General features: G+C 41.5%; 1 protein-coding gene across 1 annotated transcript in view; it reads left to right on the forward strand.

Annotated features, from left to right (window-relative positions):
• The window catches only part of CPM (carboxypeptidase M), a 74564-nt gene extending 47970 nt beyond the window's left edge, over positions 1-26594 (forward strand). The window contains exons 4-9 of the mRNA XM_044227578.1: positions 6464-6636; positions 8187-8371; positions 9035-9205; positions 11892-12044; positions 20470-20618; positions 22932-26594. Coding sequence (XP_044083513.1) covers positions 6464-6636; positions 8187-8371; positions 9035-9205; positions 11892-12044; positions 20470-20618; positions 22932-23174 — 1074 coding nt within the window. The 3' untranslated portion in view covers positions 23175-26594. The remainder of the gene's footprint in view (positions 1-6463; positions 6637-8186; positions 8372-9034; positions 9206-11891; positions 12045-20469; positions 20619-22931) is intronic.
• The last annotated feature ends 782 nt before the right edge of the window (positions 26595-27376 follow it).

Below are 27376 nucleotides of genomic sequence, written 5' to 3' on the forward strand. Positions count from 1 at the left end.
ATACCTTGTTTCAGAATCCAGTCTTTTTTAAATTAAAAATGGTCTGTTGTTATTATAAAATCAATCATGAGCATCTCAGGAAAAAACATAAATCACCACCACCAACAACACTGTATATTGACTTTCCAAAAATAAGTAGCTCATTTCTTACTATTTCTCCTTCTAGATGTTTTTGTGTGCATGTGTGCACGTCTATTAAATGAGCTATGCTGATTTGCTATTTGTAACATTTAATTAAGTTAATATTAGCTACGCTTTCAATAAGAGTTTATCCTATCTTTACATTTCTACCCCACTTTCTGGTTTCTCCAATGTCCCCCAGACTGTCTACATCAGGATCCAGTCCAGAACCACACAACACACGTGGTCCATTCGCCTGGATCTTTTACTCTAGCATTTAAGGATCTTTTCATGACTCTAGACTTCATAGAAACCTAATCAGTTATCTGTCCTGCAGAATGTCCCACAATCTGGATTTTTTGTTTCCTCCCATAAGGTATCATTGAACTTGTGCCTCTAGTCCCTGTTTCCTTCCAAAAGGAAGAGAAATGTAAAGGTTTGCTGTATTTAGGTGAAACGTTTTTTGGCTAATAAACCCTTAGGAATCATGAAGATGGATTAATTTGGCTGATGCTAAGGGTTGCAAAAAAGCAAACTTCAGGTAGTAAAGTCAACTTAAAATGGCCCCTTTGCAGGCAAGTATTGTTATAAAAGAAGTGATGTTACCCCTCCTCTTGTACAATATTTTTCTTGTCTCCCATCACCCTGTTGTTGGCTCACATCCTTCCAGCAACACCGGCTCACTGTGCCTGGTTGGTCAGACTGGCAAGTTACCTTCTCCACTGTGCTTTCCAAGCTCATGATAACACGAGCCAACATTAATGAGCGTGGGCTTCACTAAGTTCTTGGTGGAGAGTGTGCTTTGTGGTAGGCTGTCTGAGTCCGAGCCCAAGCACAGCTATGGGTCTGCCTCCTTGACTCTCTCTGCTGCCTTCTAAGTGTTCTGTTTGCACTCTTTATATTTTGACGTGTACATCTATGATCTGTTTGAATGGACACCTTACAGTGCCCCTCGATGAGAAGAGTTGGTGTCATTCAACATGTAAGAGTGACAAGCTCTTATGTAATGCTGTATAGAAACCCTAATCCCTCTCGGTCCCTTTCTTTTTTGTGCTCCCTGCCTCCCCCTCCTTGATAGCTGTGGAGTCAGGCAGGGTAGCTAACAGCGCCCTTTGACAAGCCTTTGCCACCTGGTGTTTATGCTCTTTTCAGAACGTGAGAGAAGTGTTTCTGAGTTTCTGTCTTTCTCATTTTCTAAGACTAGCAGGTGTTTTTCTCATTTATCTGAGCCCTCTGCGCGCGCAACAGGGACACATTGCCTTGTAGAAGCCCTGACCCTAGTTTTGACTTATGCAGGCTCCTAGTCAGCTGCACAGACATAGCTGAAATCTGGTGAGGGTTTCTGCATGGAAGGGGTGATGCCAGCACACGCTGAATGAGGCTCCCTACCATCCCCTCCCCGCACTGATCCTGACTCCCTGGATAATAGTGACCATATTTTTCAACCTAAAAATAAAGGATAATGGATAATTATTTTCACACACCTTCTTAGGCATATAAGAGACAATTTATGAGATGTAGTTTGTATGCTTAGATGTTTGTATTTAGAGGGTACTTTAATGGTTTATATGAACACTAAGACATAGTATCTGAATTTTGCCTGTGTTGGAAAATCTGAGATGTGTAGTCAACATGCAGTACAGGTTCCAAATGTACTAAAAAAAAAAAATTAAAGCTTGTCCTTCCAGATGCCATTTGCCAAGTTCTTTTTTCTACCATTATACAAGATGATAGCAAAATGTCCTCAGTCATGCAGTATGGCTTTAAAGCATTTTTTTTTTCCCTTTTGGAGGTAGAATTAATCTTTATTTCAGAAGAGATATCTGATTCTTTTTAAACATGTATTATTTCTCCTGTAATTGTGCTTTTTCTCTTCATCTCCACTTTTGATAAAGGCTGTGCTAGGGTGACCAGATATCCTGAGTCCTTGGCCCTGGAAAAATGGTTCAATGTTGAAAATGGTTCAAAGGAAATAACTTGATCATTTGTACATCTGCCCTCATTAAGCAGATGTCCTTAAGTCCTCTTGTTTTCAGAAATGTCTTCTTTTTTTTTTTTAAGTTTTTCTTTTTTTTAAGATTTTTTTAATTTATTTGACAGAGATCACAAGTAGGCAGAGAGGGAGGCAGAGAGAGATAGGAGGAAGCAGGCTTTCCACTGAGCAGAGAACCTGATGCGGGACTTGATCCCAAGACTCTGGGATCAGGACCTGAGCCAAAAGCAGAGGCTTTAACCCACTGAGCCACCCAGGTGCCCCAAATTTCTTCCTTAGAATAGTCTTGACCTTGTGATGGATTTGTCAGCAGTATTGAGCAATCATTTATTGAGTACATTATATCTCCAGAGCAGGGCAAGATACCAGCTCTACAGAAAAAGCCTATTAGGATCCCTGCCCTCTAGGCTTAGAAGATGGAGTGGGGGTTGGGGTGGTCAGTCAAGGTCAGTCAGGGTTAGTCAGGCCATTGTAGTTTTTGTGAGTGGTATTAGGAGAAACACGAGCGTGCAGAGTTCTGGGGCCACGTGTGCAGATCATGAATCCAGACTTTGGGAACCCAGGGAAAAGTCTGCTAGATAATGTAATATTTAGGCTGATATTTGAAGAAGGATTTAACGAGGCAATCAGACATTTGAATTAAATCGATAACCATTTGGGGAGTCCCAGAGCTCATAGGCATTTTTTTCACTGAGAGGCTGCATTATAGTGTAGCATTTTTAGAAACAGATTCCATCATTGGAATAGCTGGGGGTTTTTTTTCTCTCTCTCTCTCTAAGTTACCTAGACTGTAGATTCTTCAAAAAAATTTTTTTCACTGTTAAAAAACATTCTTTGAAGAGCTAGAACACTCATTTTTATCTCTTTAGCAAATTCCGCCTTGAATACAAACTCAAAACTGATGGAGAATTTATTTTCTGCTTTCTGGGTTTTGCCATTTTAACTGGCAGATTTTCCCAAAACTGGTGCGTTCATCCAGTCTTTCAGTCTCTTCATGAGGGATTCTCATATAAAGTCTACACCCTCACAGAGAGGAAGTGAGCGTGCTAAATGGAAAGCTGATTAAGCTATTGGCATTGCTTTGACCGTGTTCTTTTTTTAAAATCTGGACTCTCTAAGATTTCAGATTCAAAGACTTAATTTTAAAGAAGGGAGGTTTATGCATAAAACATGAATGAGTGCTTGAAACATTTATATTAAGGTTTGGAAGAATTAATTTGAATAATATTTGGCATAAATCTGCTGTTAGGAAGGCAGCAAAATATAGCCCAACAAAAAGAGAGGGCTTTAACTCCCTGAAATTTTAGCTGTTTAACGTCAGCATTTTTTAAGTTACTGGACTCTTTATTGGTTCTTTACCGTATTTCCAAAGTTTTTTTACTTATCCTCTGTAGTTAAGGACTTAATGATTTGTTTTGGAATATGGAGACAAAACAGAATATACCTCAGCTTTACATTTGTTTACTTGAAAGAATCATGATTTTATTGGTTTTGTAAAAATAATAAAGGTCTTCTTTAAAAAGTGATGCCAGAAAAATAAAAGGAGTAAAAATCATTCAGAATACTATCACTCAGAAATAACCATCATTAATATTTGCCAAACATCATTCTAGAAATCTGTGGATTTTCTGTAGTAAGAGAATGAGAAGGATTAAAAGGATACAAAATAAAATGGGTGTCGTATTCTATGTTACCCTTTAAATACGTATGAGATTTCATTTTACTTAGGATAAAACCGAAGTGAAACTCAAGTAACCAGTGAACTTGATAAATATTTTCTCAAAATAAGGAATTATCAGAAGATTCTTCCGAAGTCAAGAAAAAAATGAGGGAAAATTTGGAAATCGTGATCATTGAAAATACATAGTTTTTAGCTGTTACTACAATCTTCTACTTCTAAGCCCTTGGTAGGAACACTGATCTCCCCGAGCCCCTGCCCTCTGTTAATGATAAACATTAACTTTTCCAATTCTGCTCTGGGCCTCAGTCTCGTTCTTTGACCTACCCGGAGCTCCTCAACTCCTCTTTGTTCTCATTTGCTTTGAGTTGGGCGAATGTCTTGGCCAGCTCCCGTCTTGAGTTGTGGCGTGCTTGAGATTGGTCAGTTGAGAAAGTTGAGGGAAAGTCACATCTTGAGCCACATGGGGACTCTGACATGGCTCCTCTGTCCTCGCCTGGGCACTCAGATGGGCCTCGGGTTGGTCCTGATTCGTCCCTCTAACTGAACCAACTATCTGACAGGCACGACTGTCATTCAGAAATTTCAGGAGCTACAAGTGACTCCTGGTCACGGCCTCCTCCCTTTCTCTAACTTTCTCCTCCTCATCCACACCTGGGCAGAACTCTCCTTAAATCGCCACATGTAAACCAACTTTCCACATGTAAACCAGCTTTTCACATGGAAACCTGCTTTTCACAGACGAGACTCACCAAGGCCCTTCCACTGGCCAGCAGTGAGCTCATGAGGTTGCTTCCAGAGTGCTTGAGCTCCTAAAACAGACAACTGGAAACCTAGTGTGTGTCTTACTTCACTTTATTGGTTATTAGTTTGTAAGGACTTTTTCAAGCTGGCAGTTTTTTGTGGGTGGGTTTGTTTGTTTTTTAAGATTTTATTTGAGAGATAGAGTGAGCAAGGGTGGAGGCAGAAGGGAGAAGCATTTGTAAGGCTGATCACAGGATTGTGACCTGAGTTGAAGACAGACGCTTAACCCACTGAGCCACCTGGGTGCCCCATAAGCTGACAATTTTGACTCTAAAAATAAAAATCAAGGTAGTAGAAGAAGATAGAAGTAAGTAGGAAAAAAGTGAAGTCAGAATTGAATATATTTCCACTCTGAAATTGATGGCTACCTGTGAATATGTAATTTACATCTTCCAAATCTCCTGAGTCCCGATTTTAAGTATTCCATGTTCATTAGGATAACAAAGTCATAAAATGTAGGTTCTCTCCTTGCCAGTGGGGGGACTAGCGGGAGGAATGACCGTTCGAGGATTACTCATCCATTGCACCGCAGTGAGTTCATACGGTTGGAGTTGTAACTGGAAACTCCTGTCCTACTCACTGCCTCCATGAGTGCTTCTAGAGCCAGCCCCTAATCACCACGGCCCCACATTTCCCAGGGACTAGCCCTCAGCAGCAGCTGATCCTAGGTAAGAGGCCAGCATTCCTTTCTCAGAAGCAGACTCCTTGAGCCCAGGATTATAGAGACACGTGATCGAGTCTAGTCAAATCTTTTTGTAATGAGGCTGACATGTGGATGACTTTTTAAAATAATAATAAAATAGTCCTCACCATTGGGAATTACAAAACGAGATCTCCTGTAGGTCTCTAGTTTCCTAGTCACTGGTGCTACATAAGATAATCAGGTGCATATGACCATTTTTATTTTCATAGTCCTGCTTTTTTTTTTTTTTTTAAGATGTTATTTATTTAGGCAGAGAGTCAGGCAGAGAGAGGAAGGGAAGAAGGCCCCCTGCTGAGCTCGATGCGATACGGGGATGTGGGGCTCGATCTCAGGACCCTGGGATCGTGACCTGAGCGGAAGGCAGAGGCTTTAACCCACAGAGCCCCCAGGCGCCCCTCATAGTCCTGCTTTTTTAACAGTGTACTCCAGAAACCTATCTAGCAAAATGGTAACGACACAAAGGTTTTTCATTTCTTCTGTAAGCAAGAAGTGTGCCAGTTTAAAGAAAATATAAACAAAGCAGCAGTATAGAAGATACGGCAAAAAAAAAAAATTATGAGGATGATGTGCGAATGACTCTAGTTTCGGTAACACAAGAATGTGGCCATCAGAAATATGCAGATACGTCGAACATTGCACAAGTGTTCAAGAGGGGAGTTTGGAAATAGGGGGATATTAAAGTCTGAAACCTACTTAAGCTATGCTTGTTACAAACCTGAATTCTTCCCTATTAAAATCTACATTTGTCTACCGTGTCTGATGCAGCGGTTGTCACCCTGCTGCTGGCCGAGACACACACCACGGCGTGTGTCCGCACCGCCCTCCTCAACACCACCTCTGCCCTTCCACTCCAGGAAGTGTTTTGGAAGGGAAACAAATTGGAAACGTAGTAAGCATAACCTTTATCCCACCTAATTCATTTTGTAAAAAGTAAATTCTTTACAGACAGGTACATATTTTTTTTATTTTATTTTTTTTTTAATTTGCTAACAGTTTTTAGCACCCCCTGTGACTAACTGCCACTTGCAGAGCCGCCACATGGTATCACAGCTGGACTTGGTTTCAAATACCAAACTGTAGTAGAATCCCTCACTGGGGAATTTGGGCTTTAGGGACTATTTTCCTCTGACCTAATACTATCCCATTTTGTCTTTAACACATACAGACCGTGGGGCGGGAGCTGCTACTCCATTTAATTGAACATCTTGTAACCAAGGATGGAAAAGACTTGGAAATCACAAATTTAATCAACAGCACCCGGATACACTTCATGCCTTCCATGAACCCAGACGGCTTTGAAGCGGTCATAAAGCCCGACTGTTTTTACAGTAATGGAAGGTAAGGCTGGGCTGGTCCATTTAGAACAACAAGGCCCCTGCCAGACAGCACCCCATGGCCTCGACAGTGAACCAGCTCAGCCTGGGTCATGTCATTGCCATGCTGAAAACACTTCAGGCTGCCACTGCTTTGAAGATGAAAAGTAAAATCCCCAAGAAGACGCTGTACTCCTGGGCCCACCCTGCTGCTTGCCCTCGCTCACCACTCCCTGGCCGCTTGGAGTCTCCTTCATCTCCTGGACCGACCTGGTTCTTTCTCGTCTCAGGCGCGACCTCCTTTCCCACTCCTCACCCCTTCACTGCTAAACAGTGTTTGCTCAAAGACTCCCTCCCTGACCTGTCCTATATTGGGCCCTTGGTTCATAGCACCTGCCACTTCACCCTCGTAGCACAAATTTTAAGGTCTGATTTCTTGTTCAATGTCTCTCTCCACATGAATCTGTTCGCTACCTGGGGGCAGGAATTCTGTTGCTCCTGTTGCTCACTGTGAAATCTCCAGCGCCTAGCTAAGCCCTCAGTAATTACCAGTTGGTTTGTTAAGCCAGTACAAGAACTAACCGAAAAAGGAGGAGGGAATCAGGGCGCCTGGCTGGCTCATTCGGTGAAGTGCCTGACTCGATTTTGGTTCAGGTCATGATCTCGGGGTCGTGAGATCGAGCTCTGCGAACTCTCTGTTGGGCTCTGTGCTCAGTGGGGAGTCTGTTTCTCTCTCTCTCTCTGCCCTTCCCCCTGTTTATGCTCGCTCTCTCTCTAAAATAAGTAAATAAGTCTTTAGAAAAAGAACAGGGAGTCTTATAATGTTTCTGATTTAAACAGTTTATGTTGTTGCAATCTGCCTCAGGAAGTTTAGAATTTCTCAAATGTCTAGTATACATTTATATTTGTCCAAACATTTGTTTGCTTTTATAAAAAAATATAAAATCTCACCACTTGATTCCCTTCAACTTTAGGTTTTTCTAATGTATTTAAACATGGCCAGCCCATTTTCCAGAAATACATTTGTATAAAGTAGCATGTTTCTGTCACCAGTTGCCATGCAACAAAACATCCCTAAATTGAGGGAATTAAATCCTTTTTATTTACTCTCAATTCTGTAAGTTAGGAATTTAGACAAGCCAGAGCAAGGCTGGCCAATCTCTGTACCATCCTGTCTGGAGCCTCAGCTGGGTCCTGGCACATGGCTGGAGTCTCAATTCTGGCTGTCACCTGGGTTCCTCATTTCCCCAGGCAGACTCTCCACAGGGCTAGCCCAGAGGCTCAGGCTTCCCGAAGAGAGTGTTCAAGAGCAAAAGCCCCCAAATGCAAACACTTATCATAGCCCTGCTTACCGCACAGGGGCTACTATCCCATTGGCGAAAGCAGGTCACACAGAGGGGCTGCGGAGTGCGTGAATGCCAAGTGTGGCCCACCCAAGGCTCCTGGGACAGTGTCCACCTTCCCTGTGTTCACATCTGGAAGAACACTTGGGGCACAAACCAAAGTGATACACGCGGCACAAATCCACTCCCTCACATACCATCAGGAAACCCTAAAATATTCTTTCTTTTAAAGGGAGAATACTAACTTCTATGACCTGAACAGAAATTTCCCCGATGCTTTTGAATTTAACAATGTATCAAGGCAGCCTGAAACTGTGGCCATCATGGAGTGGCTGAAGACAGAAACGTTTGTCCTCTCTGCAAACCTCCACGGCGGTGCCCTGGTGGCCAGCTACCCGTTTGACAATGGTGTTCCAGGTGAGCAGACAATGGCCGGCCTGGCCTCCTGAGTTCCAAGTGGGCTGCAAAGCCGACCTCTGGAGGGGAGGAGTGTGCCTTCTTGTCTTCACTGCCAGGGGTGGCGTTTGCTCACCTCTGAGCCACCCGTCCTACCGTTTATAAACCACAGGTGGGCAGTGTGGCCGACCTGACGACCCACAGGGTTACTGGGGGGTCACCGGGAAGATAGTAAAATTGGGTTGGAATACCCCACGTAGGCAAAAGGCCAGAAACAAAATAAAACCAGAACGTACCCTTCTTTGCTAATTCTAGGAGCAGTCATTTGACTCCTTTTAAAACTCTGGGATGAGGACTTAAAATGAGAGCAGTGCCTTTATTTAACCACTACAGTATGCAAGGAGAGTTCACCAGCCTTGAGGAATTAGCGAGAGGGACTGAGAGGATGTGTAACTTGGAAGCTGATACAGGAGGAGTTGGAATACGCATCTGGTTTATTTTGTGTGGTACCACTCTGTGTTCGTGACACACGAGGAGCACTCGGGAGTGGTAGAGGGCCCTCAGGGAAAGCAGGGTTTCTGCAGGTGAAGCCATGGCGTGTTTGCTGACACGGCGCCCCATGCGTTTCCAAGTGCTCATACTCTGATGCCAACAGAAAAGTCTTGCTTTGTCTTTCACACACAGCGACAGGGACATCACACTCCCGTAGCCTAACCCCTGATGACGATGTTTTCCAATACCTTGCACATACCTACGCTTCTAGAAATCCCACCATGAAGAAAGGAGACCGGTGTAAGAACAAAATGAACTTTCCTAATGGAATCACAAATGGCTACTCTTGGTATCCACTCAAAGGTAAGTGTCTCTTCCCTTCTAGCATTCTCCTTCTCACCTGCCTCCAGAGATGCCAGCTGGCTCTTGTAGACCCCAGCAGTTGTCAAAGTTTGTTACACATGATGCTGTCCCTTCTGTCATGTCTCTGTTAGCTAATATCGCAGAAGGAGGGGAATGGGGGGGGGTACGGTGACTGCCCAAGAGCTGCTCAGATACTTGCTCAGTGTTTACCTATGTGAGCAGGGAACTACGCCAGGAAAGTTGCCAGGACGCAGCCCCTACCCTCAGGCTTAATAGGAAAGAGCAGCGTGCAACTAAGTAATTGTGGTGGCAGTATAATTAGAATAAAAAGGAGAGATTTATAGAAAAGGTACAGTGTGCCAAGGAGGTGGAAGGCCAGGATACAATCAGGAATAGAGAGACCCTGGAGAAGTGTAACACTCTGTCACATCAACCAGGGGCAGCTGCTAATCCAGCTACTATGACCACGCGCCAGTGGGATCCAAATATTACCAGGCCGTCTGGTTTGTAAAATAAGCTGAACTTGTACATGAGCTATCATGATTTTTAAAGCCACTTTGGAAACTGAACAAAAATGCTTCTCCAGCTGGATACGAGGTGGGTTAGGGGGGCTCTAGTTTTCTGCCTGGCCCATGAGGGAGGGAATAAGGAGTCTGCCATGTAGGGATCACGGGATGAGGGCCGGGGAGGAGGATGTTCTTGTGAAAAGAATCGTGCAAGCGAGCCCAGGGGTGTAGGAGAACTGGGGCTAGTTAGGGGCCTGGGAGAGGGCAGGCGGGGACCAGGTCTCATGGCTATGGCCGCAGTGGACGATGCCCCCTTAGAAACTGGGTCAGGGGTCCCTGTCTGAAGCACACTGTGGGCTGCGTCCTGGCGCACAGACCCCTTTCCTGGTGTCACTGTGGAGGCGCCAGCAATGCTGTTTCGTTGCCCGAGCTGGTACTTTCATGTCTCTGCCAGCCTTCCACCAGGCAATGTAAGTTAGCAGAGACCTCCGTGTAAGCAGTGGGGCCAGTGAGACCCTGCAGCAGCCCATGCTTCTCCCTGCTGTCCCTGAAACACTGCTGTCTCCTGCCACAGGCCTGGTCCCTGCTCCTTACTCTTTACAGGCAGCAGAGGGCTCCCTCCCACCCGGGGCAGAGCCAAAGAGCTGTCCCTTGGGGGCAGTCTACAACCCTTGGGGCAGCTCCAGAGGTGTGGGAAATGAGCCAGGAACCTAACGTTGCTGTCCAGGAACCTAATGTTGCTGTCGGGAACTGTTCCCAAGTGGACCTGAGTAGACACGGTGTACCCAGAGAAGAAAAGCAGGCAGAGCCAGTCACTGTGAGGAGCTTAGAGCATTCCGGCTGGGTCTGGAGGTTTTGTACCCCAAGCCTGACCCCCTTTATCCAGAGCCGTGCACACTCCACACTTAGCAGCCCCACCCCTGCGCTCTTTGGACACCTATTCCGCTGTTTACATTCTTTCTACCTGAGAAGCATCCAGCCAAGGACTTCGGTTTTCTTTCTTTCTTCCTTTTCTCTCTTGTTTCTTGGTGAAAACAAGGTCAGAAATACAAAACTTAGAAGGTAAGTAAATACAAAGGACAGAGGAATTCTTCCTGCTAGAATTTAGACCTACATAGATATTACTTAATATAAAATTCTGATACAATATTTTGACTATTTTCTTAACATGAGGTTGTTTTCCCCAACTCACTACTTCTCGATGGAGTTGAGAATACATATTAGGTAGATATCGAGTTTAACAAGTTAAAATCTGGCAGAAAGTAACTTCCTTCAAAGTTACCATATTTCATCAAATCCAAGATGCCACAGATTATAAAATACACTGTACCACTAAGGAAGGAAAGAAAATGTTTCTGGACAATCTAATGACAATGGTGTTTTTCAGTCATCAAGTTTAAGATCGATAATTCAGATTTTAAAATGTGAAAAGTTTTGCATCTGGGAAATATGAAATAAGTTTATAACCCTCTGAAAATAGTGTCTCCAGAGATGAGAACTGGGAGGGGGGCATGCGTTTCTTCTCTCCTGAGAGCCAGCCGGGCCCCCTTCCTTTTATCCCCGAAGTAGCTCTGAGTCCTGGGCAGGAGCACAGGGCCTGGAGCATGGCGGCCTGTGCTGGGCTCTGTACTCACTGGCATGTCACTCACCCTCAGGGACTGTCTTCTCGTCTCTAAGACATGGGGAGTCACTGCCATGACAAACTTTTCAGATGGTACCCAGGCCTAGTGAATGCTCACTAAATGTTAACCATTATTCTCCAGATGAGTGTACTTAGTTTACCTAGTGTATTTATGAATGGTTTGTGAATAATTTTTAAAAAGTATCATTCTATGTGTGTTTTAGAATGTAATTTACGAAGAAATGTATGCTGATGAATCCTTTTTGTATTGTGTGATCGACAAAAAAGATATGACCCTCCCCCTCCCCCTCTGTGGGTACATGGTTGAACTTGGGTCAGCTCTGATCCAGTTACCCGTATAGGAGTATTTAGGATTGCCTGTTCGTGCCTGGCTAATAAAATGTCAAGTCCTGAGTTTACATGCGAATATGTCAGATTCATCTTTTCCTGTTCACATGTACTTTCCTTGGAACTGTCTGATTCACTTGTGCCCAAGGTACAGGATACTTGACTACATTCCAATTTTAGACCTTAAAAAATTAAATATGTTTGTGTTTAGGTGGAATGCAAGATTACAACTACATCTGGGCCCAGTGTTTTGAAATTACGTTGGAGCTGTCATGCTGTAAATATCCTCATGAGGAGAAGCTTCCATTCTTCTGGAATAAAAACAAGGCCTCACTGATTGAATATATAAAACAGGTGCACCTAGGTTTGTAAGATTTTTTTTTTTTTTTTAATTCCTGTTAACACAAGACATAGCATCTGGCAAAACCTTTGGGTTGAGGAGTGCTCGCTTCGGCAGCACATATACTAAAAACCTTTGGGTTGAGGAAATGCAAGCCCCTGTTTGTTTTCCTGGTATAGCCTCATTTGAGTACCAGAACTAATGATTAAGAATTTTCTCTGCATGAATATCTATAGCGTGTGAGAAATGCAATGCCCGTCAGCTCATAGAAGAGAAAGCATGATGTGTGGCTTTTAATATGGGGGTGAAAAATCCAGAGTACTTCAAATTTTTTCACATTGAATGACCGGGAAATCTCGCAAAAGCTCGAGGAAAACAGGTTATTACTCTGTTATGTCATCACCCATCTAGAAAATTCCCAGTTTGCCTGTCATTTGTCACACAGTATCGCAGATCCGGAGAACACTAGACGTGCCATTTTACCTTTTCTAGTACCGGGGTGCTGACTTCGCACCATTAGCTGCAAAGCGCTCACACCCTAGAACTGCCCAATGACCCAGCTGGTGCTGGCCGTCTTCCCAGCCTGGTCCTGTGACAACTGTCTAGCTTTTATCATGGGGGACAGACCAACCGGGGCAAGAGTGGTAGTTCTCAGCCCTGTACAGCAGACTCCCTGGAGGGTTTGTGAAAACACAGATTGCCAGGCCCAGCCCTGGAGTTTGATTTAGTGCGTCTTGAATGGCGCACCTTTCCCAAGGACATGCTGGTGCTGTGGGTCCAGGGACTACGCTTTGGAAACCACTCACCAGAGAAACACAGTGCTTGTGATGGTGGTAGAGTCGTACGGTTTGAGCTTCTTTAGCCAGGCTGCATCTCTGCATGGCCAGGGTGCAAGTGCTTTTATTCCGTTCAGAATGGCTTCAGAAATTGGCATGTAGTTAGGCTACTCTGCAGGGCTAAAGTGGGTGTGGGTTTGAGTCAAGGAGGGTTGCATAACCACACGACACCTAGAACCATCTGCATGCTTCACCGCAAAGCGTTCTACCTGCTGGAGAGATGGAGGGAAGAGTCAGAAGCACACGGGGTCCAGGGCTGAGTGCAAGGATAATTAAGAAGGTCCCTTGGCCCATACATGCCCCACCCTCCTTTTCTCTCCCTAGCCTCCAGCACCCCCACAGCACAGGTACACAAAGATTATTGGTGAATTCAGAGGGGTGAGACATGTATGAAGTAGGCTGATACCCTGTGATAAGGGCTGTTAAAAAGTAATTTTTCATCAACATCCTCTTAGCATTTATTAAGATTACTGGGTCCTCTCTTGATCAATATTCCGGTATTTTGCTACTAGATTTTCATCATGAGCACATAGTAATTTAGCCTTTATATTATATTCCCTTATTTGGTGTTCCTCTGCCTATTCTAAAATTTCTCCTTTATCAATATCGACGTGGGAGTGCAGCTGAACAAAAAATATGCTCCACATAACCTCACTAGTCTTTCTGGAATTTCAGTCTAGCTATAAGTGTTATTTTCCAAGCACTGAATTAAGGTGGGCTCTAAAGTATTGTGCTGACATAATAATGCCACTGAAGGAGCTTTGTAAACGGTGAAGTAACATGCACGTTGTAGCATGACTGTCATTAATTTGGAGGGCTTACAAGTCCATTTACACGAGGTTTTATAAAGAATATTTATCTGCCTGTCCCTGTAACCAACTTAAAAACATATAAGCATATATTATGTATATGCTTATATATATATTATAATATATATAATATAATATATATATATTTTTAATATATTAAAAAATATATAAGCACATCAACCCTGCCCCCTTGTGGTTTAAGATGGAAGGAATGAAGAGTCAAGAATTTAGGAAAGTAAAAGGCAGCTTGGGGTCAACCAGAAGTTTGCTTGCTGTTCACGGCAAAGATTTTGTTGCTGTCAAAACTTTAACATTTTAAACTTTTCTGAAGGAAACTAATATATGCTTCATGTTTTTCTGCTGCAGTAAATAATTGGTCTGGGGGTTAGTTCAGGGTCATTTTTTTCCTTGTGGCTTCTTCTCATGTCATTAAGATGATATGTCACTAAGTGAACACAGTGGAAGGTGAACTGTTAAAACATTTAAAATGATCTTTTATTGGCTGTACTCCTGAAATTTTGAGGTGAGGGGTATGGTGTCGGGTTCAGTACAGACTCTGGAGAGTAGTGTGGATTTACAGTTAGGCTCTGGGAGCTTAAGTTTATTTAATAATCCAAAGCCTTAGTTTCCTCATCTGTGAAAGTGTGATATTGCCTACATCCTAGAATTAATGTGAGGATTCAATGAGAGCATGCATGTTAAGCATTTTCCATACAGCCTAAAATACACTAACGATAAATGTTCACTCCTGTTATTAGTAATAAGTCACCATTAATCAATTCCATGTTTCCAAGCAATCTTGTGATTATAATTGTTTCCCATATAGTTTGACCATGGGACAAAACTACTGAGTCCCACATAGGTAAGTATCTTATTGTAAGTTACTACACTGCCATTTTTTTTAAAGTAATCTCTACAGCCAATGTGGGTCAAATTCAGGACCCCAAGATTAAGAATCACATAATCCACTGACTGAGCCAGCCAGGAACCACCACCTCCCCAATTTGTTGTAAATACACCGGCAATTTTTAATTTAGGATTTAGCGGAATCTACCAAGGGCAATGTTGTAGTAGTTTGGTGACTGAGTAAGCAACTTGGAAAGGACAGGCATGGATTTAGGTTTTCAGCACATTCTATAAATGGAATATTTGACAACAAACAAATTTAGCCTATAAATCTGATTGTTAGCTTGACTGTATTTTCAATTACCTCAGAAATAAGTTTACCAAGTTCTGGCTCAAGATGGCAACGTAGGAGGATCCTGAATTCATCTCCTCCCACAGACACACTCCATAGCTACATATAGGACAGTTTCTTCTGAAAGAAACCCAGAAACTACCTAAGCCATTCCTACAGGCTGGGCAAATGAGCATAAATTTATACTGCAATGGGTAGGAGAGGCTGAGACACAGTCTGCCGTATGCCCCATCCCTGCTGCAGCAACCAAGTAGAAGGAGCTCACAACTCCAAGCAGCAAAAGGTTTGAGCCCCTTTGTGCCGGATTTAAAAGCCACACCCAAACAATCCCTGTAAACCCCTATCTTTGAAAGTCACAGGGCTTGCATCCACAAGACCCTCAAGACTAGAGCGAACTGGGAAATAGTTCTTAAAGGGGCCCCAAAGGTGCACCTGGCTGCCTGCCAGAGCCCAGTGCAGAGCCAGCCAACTGAAAGATGCCCAGGGCTTTTCTGTGGAAAAGGCCTGTTTGCTGGTCTTAAAGCTTTGACCTGAGGGGCAGGCATCCAATTTAACACACTTCTAGGGCTCTACTGAAATAGTCTCCAAAGATGGAGGCCGGCAAACACCGTGTTTGCACTCTCCCTCCATCCAGGTCACCAGTCACTCCCAGAAGGAAGTCTGTGCGTGAATCTGGTGCCCCAGCTTTTGGGGTTACCTCCCAGGGGATATCTCTCAGTAGCTCTGGTAGCCACTGTTCAGGTGTTCAGTGTTTGTGTTCATGGCTCCAACAGGACACTAGCAAACAGTTCTTAACTGGCTCTCACCCCAGGGCTTGGTGTAAAGGGAACCGGAGGCACATCCATCCCTGTCTTCCCCTGGAAGAGGTTCATCTGCATACTTCGAAAGCTGTCTGAGGGTCTGGCATACAATCTGCCTGACTCTAGGTACTGATAGGTCTGGGCACAACCTCAACTACTGGGAACTACTAAGCATAAAGACAATCACAAAGGTTTGAGAAACAACTAAGAACTAGCACAGAGTTGAATGAGGAGGTTCATCTACAAAAGACCACTCCTCCAGGACTGGAAGACCATATTCCAAACAAACAAACAAACAAAAAAAAACAAGATAAAGTCTCAAAAAAAGACCTTACTGAAATGGTGATAAGTGACTTACCTGATAAAGAGTTCCAATAGGGATCCCTGGGTGGCTCAGCTGGTTAAGCTGCTGCCTTCAGCTTGGGTCATGATCCAGGATTCTGGGATCAAGTCCCATATCAGGCTCCTTGCTCAGCAGGGAGCCTGCTTCTCCCTCTGCCCCTGTTCATGTGCATGCACTCTTTCTCTCCTTTTCTGTCAAATAAAAAATATATATATTTTTTTAAAGTTCCAATAAGGACCATAGATATGCTCATTGAACTCAGAATAGTTAATGAATGAAATGAGAATTTCAACAAAGAGGTACTATAAGGCACCACCAAATAGAAGTCACAAAGGTGAAGAGTACAACAGATTCAACATCAGACTAGATAAGGAAAAATCAGTGAACTTGAAGACAGGGCAATGGAACTAATCCAGTCAGAGTAGCAAAAAGAGAAGAAGGAAATAGAGTCGAGATAGCTTAAGGGACTTATGAGACAACATCGAGCATACCAACATCTGCATTACAGGGGTCCCAGAAAGAGAAGAATGAGAGAAAGGGACAGAAAACTTGTGTGAATGGCTGAAGAGTTTCCTAACCTAGGGAAGGAAACAGACCTCCAGATCCAGGATAGCCGGAGAGTTCCCAATAAGATGAACTCAGACCCACACCAAGACATGTTATAATCAAAGCATCAGATGTTAAAGCTAGAAAATCTGAAAAGTGGCAAGAGAAAAACAGCTTGTTACATACAAGGGAATCCCCATAATGTTATGAAAGGTTTTTTTGTTTGTTTGTTTTTTCCCTCAGCAGAAGCTTTGCAAGCCAAAATGGAGTGTCACAATATATTCAAAGTACTAAAAGAAAATAACTGCCAACCAAGAATATCTGGCAAAGCTGTCCTTCAGAATTGAAGGAGAGAGAAAGGATTTTCTAGACAAGCAAAAGTTAAGGAGTTCATCGTCGCTAGACCAGGCTTACAAGAAAGGTTAAGGAAACTTTCTTAGGCTGAAATGGAAGGGTACTAATTAGTAACACAAAAACTCACTGGTAAAGGTAAATCTTTAATAAAATTCAGAACAATCTAATGTTGTAAATGTAGTGGTTAATCACTTATAAAACTACTATGAAGGTTAAAAAGACATAGTAGGAAAAATAACTAAAATAGTTTGTTAATGGATATATAAGGTAATGAGATGTAAAATGTAGGCAGGAGGGAGTAAAGATAGAAAGGTTTAGAATGCAATCATGTTATTATTAACTTAAAAATAGACTGTTACAGTTTTACGTAAGTGTCAAGGCAAGGTAACCAAAGCTAAAACCTACTTGTAAAAAAAGATGAAGGAATCTAAGCATACCACTACAGAAAACCAACAGATTGCAAAGAAAGAGAACAAGAGCAAAGGAATTACAAAACAGCCAGAAAACAATGATCAAATGGTAATAAGTACATAATTATCAGTAATTGCTTTAAGGACTAAATTCTCCAATCAAGGGGTGCCTGGGTGGCTCAGGCCTTAGGACCCCAGAGTTGGGTCTCTGCCTTAGGTTCAGATCATGATCTCAGGGTTTTGGGATTGACACCCACATCAGGCTCTCTGCTCAGTGGGGAACCTGCTTCCCCCTCTCTCTCTGCCTGCCTCTCTGCCATGCCTGCTTGTGATTTCTCTGTCAAATAAAAAAGTCTTTTATTTATTTATTTTTTAAAAGGTATATAGATTTTTTTTTTTTAAGATTTCATTCATTTATTTGACAGACAGAGATCACAAGCAGGCAGAGAGAGAGGAGAAAGCAGGCTTCCCGTGGAGCAGAGAGCCCGATATGGGGCTCGATCCCAGGACCCTGGGATCATGACCTGAGCCAAAGGCAGAGGCTTTAACCCACTGAGCCACCCAGGTGTCCCTAAAGAAGTCTTTTTAAAAAATTCTCCAACCAAAAGAGGGACTGGATAGATTTAAAAAAATAAAAAACCATAAGACCCATCTATATATGTTGCTTATAGGAGACTCACCTCAGATATAACGACACAGTAGACTCAAAGTGAAGGGGTGGAAAAGATACTCCATACAAATGGAAACCAAAAGAAAGCTGGGATAGCTATACTTATATCAGACAAAACAGACTTTAAGAAACCAATAAGAAACAAGGTTATTATAGAATTTTAAAGGAGTCAATCCAACAAAATGATATAACATAGGAGTACTTAACTATATAAAGCAAACATTAACAGACCTAAAGGAGGGCACCTGGGTGGCTCAGTGGATTAAAGCCTTTGCCTTCGGCTCAGGTCATGATCCCAGAGTCCTGGGACCGAGTCCCGTACCGGGCTCTCTGCTCAGTGGGGAGCCCTCTTCCTCCTCTCTCTCTGCCTACTTGTGATCTCTGTCAAATAAATAAATAAAATCTTTAAAAAAAAAAAAAAACAGACCTAAAGGATAAAATAGACAGCAATATAGTAACAGCAAGGCCTTTAATATCCCACTTTCCATCAGTGGATACGTCATCCAGACAGAAAATGATACTTAACATATACAGAGCGTTCCATCCAACAGCAGCAGAATACACATTTTCTTTAAGTGCACATGGAACATTCTCTAGAATTAATCTCATGTCCTGCCACAAAATAAGTCTTAATTTGCAAAGACTGGGGCACCTGGGTGGCTCAGTTAGTTAAGCATCTGCCTTTGGCTCAGGTCATGATCCCAGGGTCCTGGATAGAGCCCCGCATCAGGCTCTCCGCTCAGTGGGGAGCACTCTTCCCTGTCCCTCTGCCCTTCTCCCTGCTGGTGCCTTTTCTCACTCTTGCTCTCTTTCAAATAAAATCTTTTAAAAAAATTTACAAAGACTGAAATCATATCAACTATGTTTTCCAACCCCGGTGATATAAAATTAGAAGTCGATTTCTAGAAGAAAACTGGAAAATTCACAAATATCCAGAGATGAAACATCGTGCCACCACACAACCAGTAGGTCAAAAAAGAAATCAAAATCTTGAAATGAGGGTCACCTGGGTGGCTCAGTGGGTTAAAGCCTCTGCCTTCAGCTCAGGTCATGATCTCAGGGTCCTGGGTTCGAGCCCCACGTCGGGCTCTCTGCTCAGCGGGGAGCCTGCTTCCCCTTCTCTCTCTGCCTACTTGTAATCTCTCTCCCTCTGTCAAATAAATAAATAAAATCTTTAACAAAAAAATCTTGAAATGAATGAAATGAAAATACAACATACCGAAACTTAAGGGATGCAGCAAAAGCAGTTCTAAGAGAGTTCAGAAAGATAAATGCCTGCATTAAGAAACAGAAATCTCACAGAATTGCTGAATCACTGTATTGTACACCTGAATCTAATATAACACTGTATGTTAACTATACTGGATTTAAAAATTTTTTAAATTCTCAACCTAACTTTACACCTCAACGAACTAAAAAAAGAAAGAAAAAAAGCTCAAAGGAGAATGAAGAAACAAAGACCCGAACAGAATTAAATGAAATAGAAACTAAAAAGACAATAGAATAAAATCAATAAAACTAAGAGCTGGTTTTTTGAAAAGATAAATCTTTAGCTTAGACTCACCAAGAAAGAGAGCAAGAACTCAAAATCAGAAATGAAAGAGATGTTGCAACTGATACCCCAGAAATGAAAAGGATCATAAAAGACTAAACAGTTATATACCCCCAAACTGGACAACGTAGATGATAATGAAATCCAAAGAAGCAAGTACCTACCAAGACTGAATCAGGAAAAAATAGAAAATTTCAACAGATCCTTTACTAGTAAGGAGATTTTTGGCATGTTTTTTATTACTAATTCAAACAAAAACCCAAGACTAGATGGCTTCATTGGTGAAGTCCACCATTTAAAGATGATTTAATATCAATCCTCAAACTCTTGGGGGAAAAAAAAGGAGAGTGCTCTCAAACTCATTTTCCAAGACCAGCATTACCCTGGTAGCAAACCCAGTGACACTACAACAAAATTAGAAGCCAATATCCCTGATGAACATAGATGCAAAAATCCTCCAACAAAGTATTAGCAAACCAACTTCAGCAATACATTAAAAAGACCTTGATCAAGTGGAATTTATTCCAGAGATGCAAGGAGGACTTGACATGTGCAAAATCAATCAGCATGATATACCGCATTAACAAAATGAAAGATAAAAATAGTATGATCATCCCAATAGATGCAGAAAAAAAAATTTAACAAAATTTAGCATTCATTTATAAAAACAAAACAAAAAATATTGAAGTATATTAACTAGATACATTATGATCTTTTCACAAATATACATATGTCAAATCATTATGTTGTACATCTGACACTAATGTTTTATGACAATTATATCTCAATTTTTTGGAAACGTTTGCCTTAAATACTTATTATCCAAGCAGCTTAATAAATATTGGGTGTATTTCTCTTAAATAACTACAAGAATATTTTTTCACAGGTTGTAAATGTAGTGTTAACATTTAATGTTGTTTTTATCTTGCAGGTGTAAAGGGTCAAGTTTTTGATCAGAATGGAAATCCATTACCCAATGTAATTGTAGAAGTCCAAGACAGAAAACATATCTGCCCTTACAGAACCAACAAATTTGGAGAGTATTATCTTCTTCTCTTGCCTGGGTCCTATGTAATAAATGTAAGTATACAATCCTTACTATTGTTACTAAAGCATTTCAGAAATTGTAGTACTTGCCTAGAAGGAATCTGAAATAAGTCTGGGAAGTCCCAAAAGTAGATACATCAGGACAGAAGGAAAGGACGTCATTAGACTTGCCTTTGGCAGGGACTGGGAGAGGTGGGAATAATAGGAACATACAAAACAAATCATGTTTTTTCCCAACTGGCAGTATTTTAAATAGAAGCCAAAAACCTATTGGATATGTTCTATGATAAAAGATGGAATGAACCTTATTATTAGTAAGAATAATTAAACAATGTAGCCAAAGTACTTCCAAATTTCATAGAATACCATTTCAATGCCATTTCATGAAACATAATTTGTGCTATTAAAATTGGATGGGGGCGGCACTTGGGTGGCTCAGTGAGTTAAAGCTTCTGCCTTCGGCTCAGGTCATGATCCCAGGGTCGTGGGATCGAGCCCCCAGTCGGGCTCTCTGCTCAGCAGGGAGCCTGCTTCCCCCCACCCCTCTGCCTGCCTCTGTCTACTTGTGATCTCTGTCAAATAAATAAATAAAATCTTTTTTAAAAAAAGGGATTGAGACACAAGTTTCCTAAAATTCATTATTAAAAAATTTTGATCCATAAATTTTACCGCTATATAAAGCAAGTGACAGACATATTTTGCAGCCCTTTCATAAGCAAATGATGGTGAGTCCTAATCAATGCAAGTTCCAGGTTTAGTTCTATGAAGATGTTTGAGTCATTTATTCCTAGAGGGAGGCTGGGACTAGGCTGAGCCCAAATTAGATGTATGTGAAAGCACTAAATGAATAAATACCTGATTTAATAAGGCCAGATTGTGCCTCTTCCGTCTTTACATGACTTTCTCTAAGACTCTCAAGATTCTTCTGCTTTGCCTAGTGGATCTGTTGTGAGCTACAAGCAGTTACTCTGTGCAGAGTGGCTCCTGGGAAGAGGTGGTCATCTACTTGGTAGTAAAAACTGGTTTTGTATTTTGTTATGTCCTAAAGGTGAAATAATGAAAGACATGTTTTGCAGTTCATAAAACTGTAGGATTCAGAGCTTCTCTGTTTCACAGGTTATTCCTACAGAGCCCACCAGTGGGGCCCATCAGCTGTTAATCCTAAGAATTTCTCCTAGAACTGGAAAGACCTCAATTCACTATAAATTATGCCTAAAAAGGCCTTTTCCTGTTACAGTGACATTTCCATTCCATGAAAAAAGTGTGTGTGTGGGGGGGGGGGTCCTTATAATGAATCTAAGTTACTTTTATGTAATCCCAAAAATAAGTCACACCTTTATAAAGTTATGAGTTGTTCATTTCCTTTTAGACTAATGTAGTACCTGTTGGCTTTAGCTGCTAGTTCTAGGACAAGGCTAGAAGGCAAGACTTTGGAAGCTGAAATGAATGACTAAAATATATACCAGTTGGTGCTTATGTAAATGATTTCCCCCATTCTTTTCCTTCTCCATATATAATAAAAGTATTTCTCAGGGGCACCTGGGTGGCCCAGTAGGTTAAGGGTCTGCCTTCAGCTCAGGTCATAATCCCAGGGTCCTGGGATTGAGCCCCCAGTCAGGCTCTCTACTGCATGGAGAGTCTTCTTCTCCCTCTCACTCCCCCCACCCCAAATGGGGGGCTCGCAACCTGCTGACTCCCTTGGTCTCTCTTGCTCCCTCTCCTCCTCTCTGTCAAATACATAAATAAAGCCTCTCTTAAAAAAGGTCTTTCTCAGTAGATATCATCTCTATTTAGTTTAGCATTTGTCCTATTTTTCCTGATTTGCTCCACTGAAATCAATCAATCAATCTAGCTGAAGATTCAGACTCAGGGAGAAAGCCAGGTAAAATCATAGCCTTTTGAGGAAGCAATAAACTTGTACACTTAGATCAGCTGCAAGGAAAGTGGAATAAATTGAGAACAGAATTCCACTTATAAGTAATCTCTATACCCAATCAGGATATTACGTACAGAGTTGGAACAAAGGGTAACAGTCAAATCTTTACCTTTGCTCTCCATAAAAATGATGGGGAGAGCACAGTCTGTGGCTTCCTTCTCCCTCCTAGCTTACATTTCCAGATAAAAGACCGGTTGCGTTATTTCACTTCCTAACTCCAGGGAGCAGGCCCTGGACAGATCATTCAGTGAGTCGGCCTGAAGCTAGCTGTTCCTAGCCTGGGGGGCCTGGCAGCTGGTTATGTGTACTTCATAAAGGCTGCATTTTAGTGGTGGATGTCAGTGTTTTTAGTGTTGGCACCACGAAACATCTGTAATCACTCAGATGATTGGTTTTTTGTTTCCTCTCAGGTTACAGTCCCTGGACACAATCCATACCTCACAAAGGTGGTTATTCCAGAAAAATCCCAGAACTTCAGTGCTCTTAAAAAGGATATTTTACTTCCCTTCAGAGGACAGCTGGATTCTATCCCAGTATCAAATCCTTCATGTCCTAAGATTCCTCTGTATAGTGATTTGCCAAGCCACTCAGCTGCAACAAAGCCTGGTCTGTTCTTATTTTTAGTGACCGTCTTTCACATGTTTGTCAAATAAAGCAAAATGTGAAACACAACCCCCATCACTACCTGGAATCAGGGATTACTCACGCCAGGTTGCTGCAACTCTTTGAACTCCTTCTGTGGGACCTTGACTGAAGAAACACCATGGTCCTTCCCTAAGGAGAGAAATGGTTGTTTTCAAACCACAACGAACAATGTGTGGTGATAACAAAAGGAATGATTTAACCTTGACGAATGGAAGACACCTTTCAAGTACTGTCACTTACACTTAATCTTGAAGTTGTCTTAGGAATTTATAAGAAAAACTTGAGAATCAAGAAAGAAGTTCCTGCAAGAAAAAGGAAAAAAAAAAAAAAAAGCAAATTTTGTACACAGAGAGCCAGGTGAATATAAGCAATGAAGATGAACGTCTACATGGAGTAGATGAACTATCCACGGAACCTGGCCATGAGTGCTGTATGGGAAGATACAGTTACGTGCCATATATAATTACTTCTCAGCACAGGGAGAAATGATGATAGGACTGGGACATATTTCATTTCACAAATGTTCTAAGGAAATAGTGGAAAGAGGCAACCATGTCTCAGTGGCTCGAGAAAAACCATGGGCCTGATGGGATGACAAGGTTCTATCTACAGAGCCCCAAACCAACAGTTCAATTAAGTCCCTCCATTCTGCACTCAGATGCCACAGTTCTGTCATGCTGATGACCTCCAGATGTGTAATTCTAGCATCTTGCCTGAGCTTCAAACTCAAGTCCCAACTTCCCACTGTACATATCCACCTGAGTTTGACCCACAGGTACCTCATACTCAATGATGTTGAAACTGAACATATTTTTCTCCCTGGAGCTGCTCTTAGACCCTGTACTTGTCTCTGGTATCACTGAACTTGAAACCTGAGTATCATCCTTGATATTTCCTCCTCTTCCCTCAGCCCAGAGTCAGTCAGTCACGAAAGACTGATGTGAATTATAAAATGTTGGTTTATTCTCCTCTCATGGCTGGCAACGGCAAGTTTAGGCCATCGTGATTCACTGGTACCATTTCAACAAATTTACTGCTCTCTTGTGCCTAGCCTTCTCTTCAAATTTGTCTTCCACATAGCACTGGGGAAGAAGGTCTACTCAAAACAAAAAACAATTAACTAACAGTTTGTGTCCTGCGTGTTAGCACCATTCTGACCTACCACCGCTCCTTTCCCACTCCTTTATAACTCAGTGCAGGTGTCAACTCCTCCAGGAAGCCCTTGCTGACCATGATCCCTCCCAATCCTTTCCACTTCCTCCCAGTCAGTCTGGGGACCTTTCCTCTTTGGTGCTCAAATTAAATGGGTTACCTCTATTATGAATTTACAACTGTATTATGATCTATTCTCATTTGTGATTTTCCCTAACAGAATGTGAGCTTTGAGGGTCTGTCTGTTCAATTAGTTTGAAAAATTCATTTTTCTATCTTCAGAGCCCAGTACATAGTAGAAACTGAATGAATGAGTGAACAAAGAGTTCCATGAACCTATACCCAGTCTCTCCCAGAAACCGTGTTGGGCTTTGAGTCATTTTGTCAGACAAGGTCCTATGCTTTGGCAATCTCCCGCTCAGTAACAACTGACAGAAGAGTTTTCAAATATGTATCAACAAATAAATTCAAATATGGTGTTTTTAGTATGCTTTGCAGTTATCCTAAGGTTCATAGTAAATTTATTATGTTACCAGTTAAAAACATAAGCTACTTTTATATTGAAAAACAAAATTTTTACCATCAGTACTCAACTGAAGCAACTATTCTCCACTATCAGGGGAGTTAACCTTAAAATATTTTATGTAAGAATTAAGGGGGGAAACATCAAACCAAAAAATAGCAACTCCTAAGCAGATTTTAAAATGCTGTGTATTGCTCATGAAATGTGAGTTGCCTTGGTTCTTTAAACTGAATGTTCCGTGCTCGCTTCGGCAGCACATATACTAAACTGAATGTTCCCTAGGATCTGAAAATGAAACTATACTACACTTGCTACATGATGAATGCGTGAGAACCACAAATGAATGGAAGCCACCCGGGCATGTAGGAACTATTCCTGTGCCAAGCTTAATCCACATGCACAAAATCATACTTGTTTATCTAATCAGCATTTGTAGTCCTTTTATCTCTTATAAAATCTGGTAATAATTTGAATATCTGGATAATTTTTATTTAAATAAACTAATTTATTATATACTTGAAAGTATGTATTAATATTACAGAAATGATTTTGATATGCTACAATGCACACAGAACTCGATTTCCCATCAAGCCTTATTTTTCAGTCAGACATTCTGAGTTCTAACTTTTCTAAGATCCCAATTTTCAAAGGGACATGAACCAAAACCTGAACTGGTTTACAAGCCTTCATGTAAATTCCTTAAGGAAATAATGTTTTTAAAATCAGAAGTTCTATCAAAATCATTTAGAGACAAGTAAAACAAACTCCAAACCAAATCTAAACCAAACCTGAACTTAATACAGAGCATGTTCAGGGCACCTATTTTGCAGCAAAGTGCTCAGAAGTAAACTTTGTGGTGAGGGTCTAGTATGATTGGACCTCCACTAACCAAGTGTCCAAGGGGAGAAACCACCATGCAATTCCAACTACACTCAGACCAGAGCCCCAAATCTCCCCACATGACATTTTCCTACTATCCTCTTACCCTCTTAGACTGGAGGTTATTATGATCCTCAGGTTGTAAGTTCAGGTGCAATTCCTTTTATGGAGGAAACAACATGGTAAATGTTTATAAAATAGAGAATATAGATGGAATGAGAATAAAATTCTAATTAGAAGGCAAGGACCCGGAGTTCAAACCCACCCTGCATTCAGTTTTCTTACCTGTTAAATGAAAGCCCCTGTTTGATGGATTCTGTGACTATCAAAAGCTGTCATTTAAGATGCCATATTCTGATGTCCTTTCTGGTACTTGCCCAGGAAGAGAAAGGGTAATTAACACTAGGTGGCATAAATATTTTGAAGGCATTAAAGACCAGGTCTTTTGTTTCAGATACAATCAGAATTGACCTAAAAACTGAAACACTGACTAGCTGGAATGAGCACTTAATAATAGCTAAGGAATCTCCTGAACTAACAGGAGATACTATCATATATCTAGGGAGTATTTTGGAGAAATGTTAAGTCCCCACAGGTGTCATTTTGATTTTGGTGCTCAATTATCACGTCCAGAGCAGAAATATTTTTAAAAGCCTCTTAGCATTTTTGAAAGTCTAAGAAATGAATGTTGTGTTTTGTTCCAGAAGTGAATTTGCATTTGTAATGTTTTTAAAACTGTTAAAAGAAGTTACCTCCAGCTTTAGAAAGTAAAAATATCTGATACTGGATTGGAAATACCTTTTCCTAGGGCATCCAAAAAAATGAGCACAGGATACTATCTCATTGCAACAGGGTAAACTACTTATTAAGAAGTTTGCTTTTTATTCTACAGTGACAATACAGTTGTCTATTTTATGACAGATCCCTTATAACTTCCTCATGACTTCAGATGTGGGAAGGCAGGAGAAAATGATTACTGAAGAACCAAAAAAAAAAAAAAATCAACAACAACAAAAACAAACCACATCACAATACCTAAAACAGAAGGTTAGGGGAAGAGTTTAACTTCATTAGAGACTTTACCTTCTATCACTAATGAGCAGAGTATCTGCTCACCACAAAACATCTTATCCTGCCTTAGCATATGAACTACTCCACAGCCTTTTATAGATGCTTCACAGCTGATTTATAAGTTTTCTCAGTCACTTTTTTCTGTACTATAAGAACTTGCACAAACTGTCTGAAAGTTTATTGGGAAGGGACCATCACTACCTCTGAAATTAGTAAATTCAGAATATTACTTTTTTTTAAGATGTTATTTATTTATTTGAGAGAGAGCAAGCACATGAGCAGGGTGGAGGTGGGGAGTAAATGGAGAGGGAAAGCAGGCTCCTTGCTCAGCAGGGAGCCTGATGCAGGGCTCAGTCCCAGGACCCCCAGATCATGACCTGAGCTAAAGGCAGACGATTAACCAGCTGAGCTGCCCAGGTGACCCTCCTGATTCTTAATAAAGAATATTCACATAAGCAATGAATATGGTGTCCTTCCATTACCATTACCTTAAAAACAAATTTGCAAATGTAACGAAGCCCACATACTAGACATAACTGATGACCACCAAATTAAGCCTGAACAAGACCAAATTTATGATCTTTT

The sequence above is a fragment of the Neovison vison genome, chromosome 12 (genome assembly GCF_020171115.1).
Source record: "Neovison vison isolate M4711 chromosome 12, ASM_NN_V1, whole genome shotgun sequence".
Taxonomy (NCBI): domain Eukaryota; kingdom Metazoa; phylum Chordata; class Mammalia; order Carnivora; family Mustelidae; genus Neogale; species Neogale vison.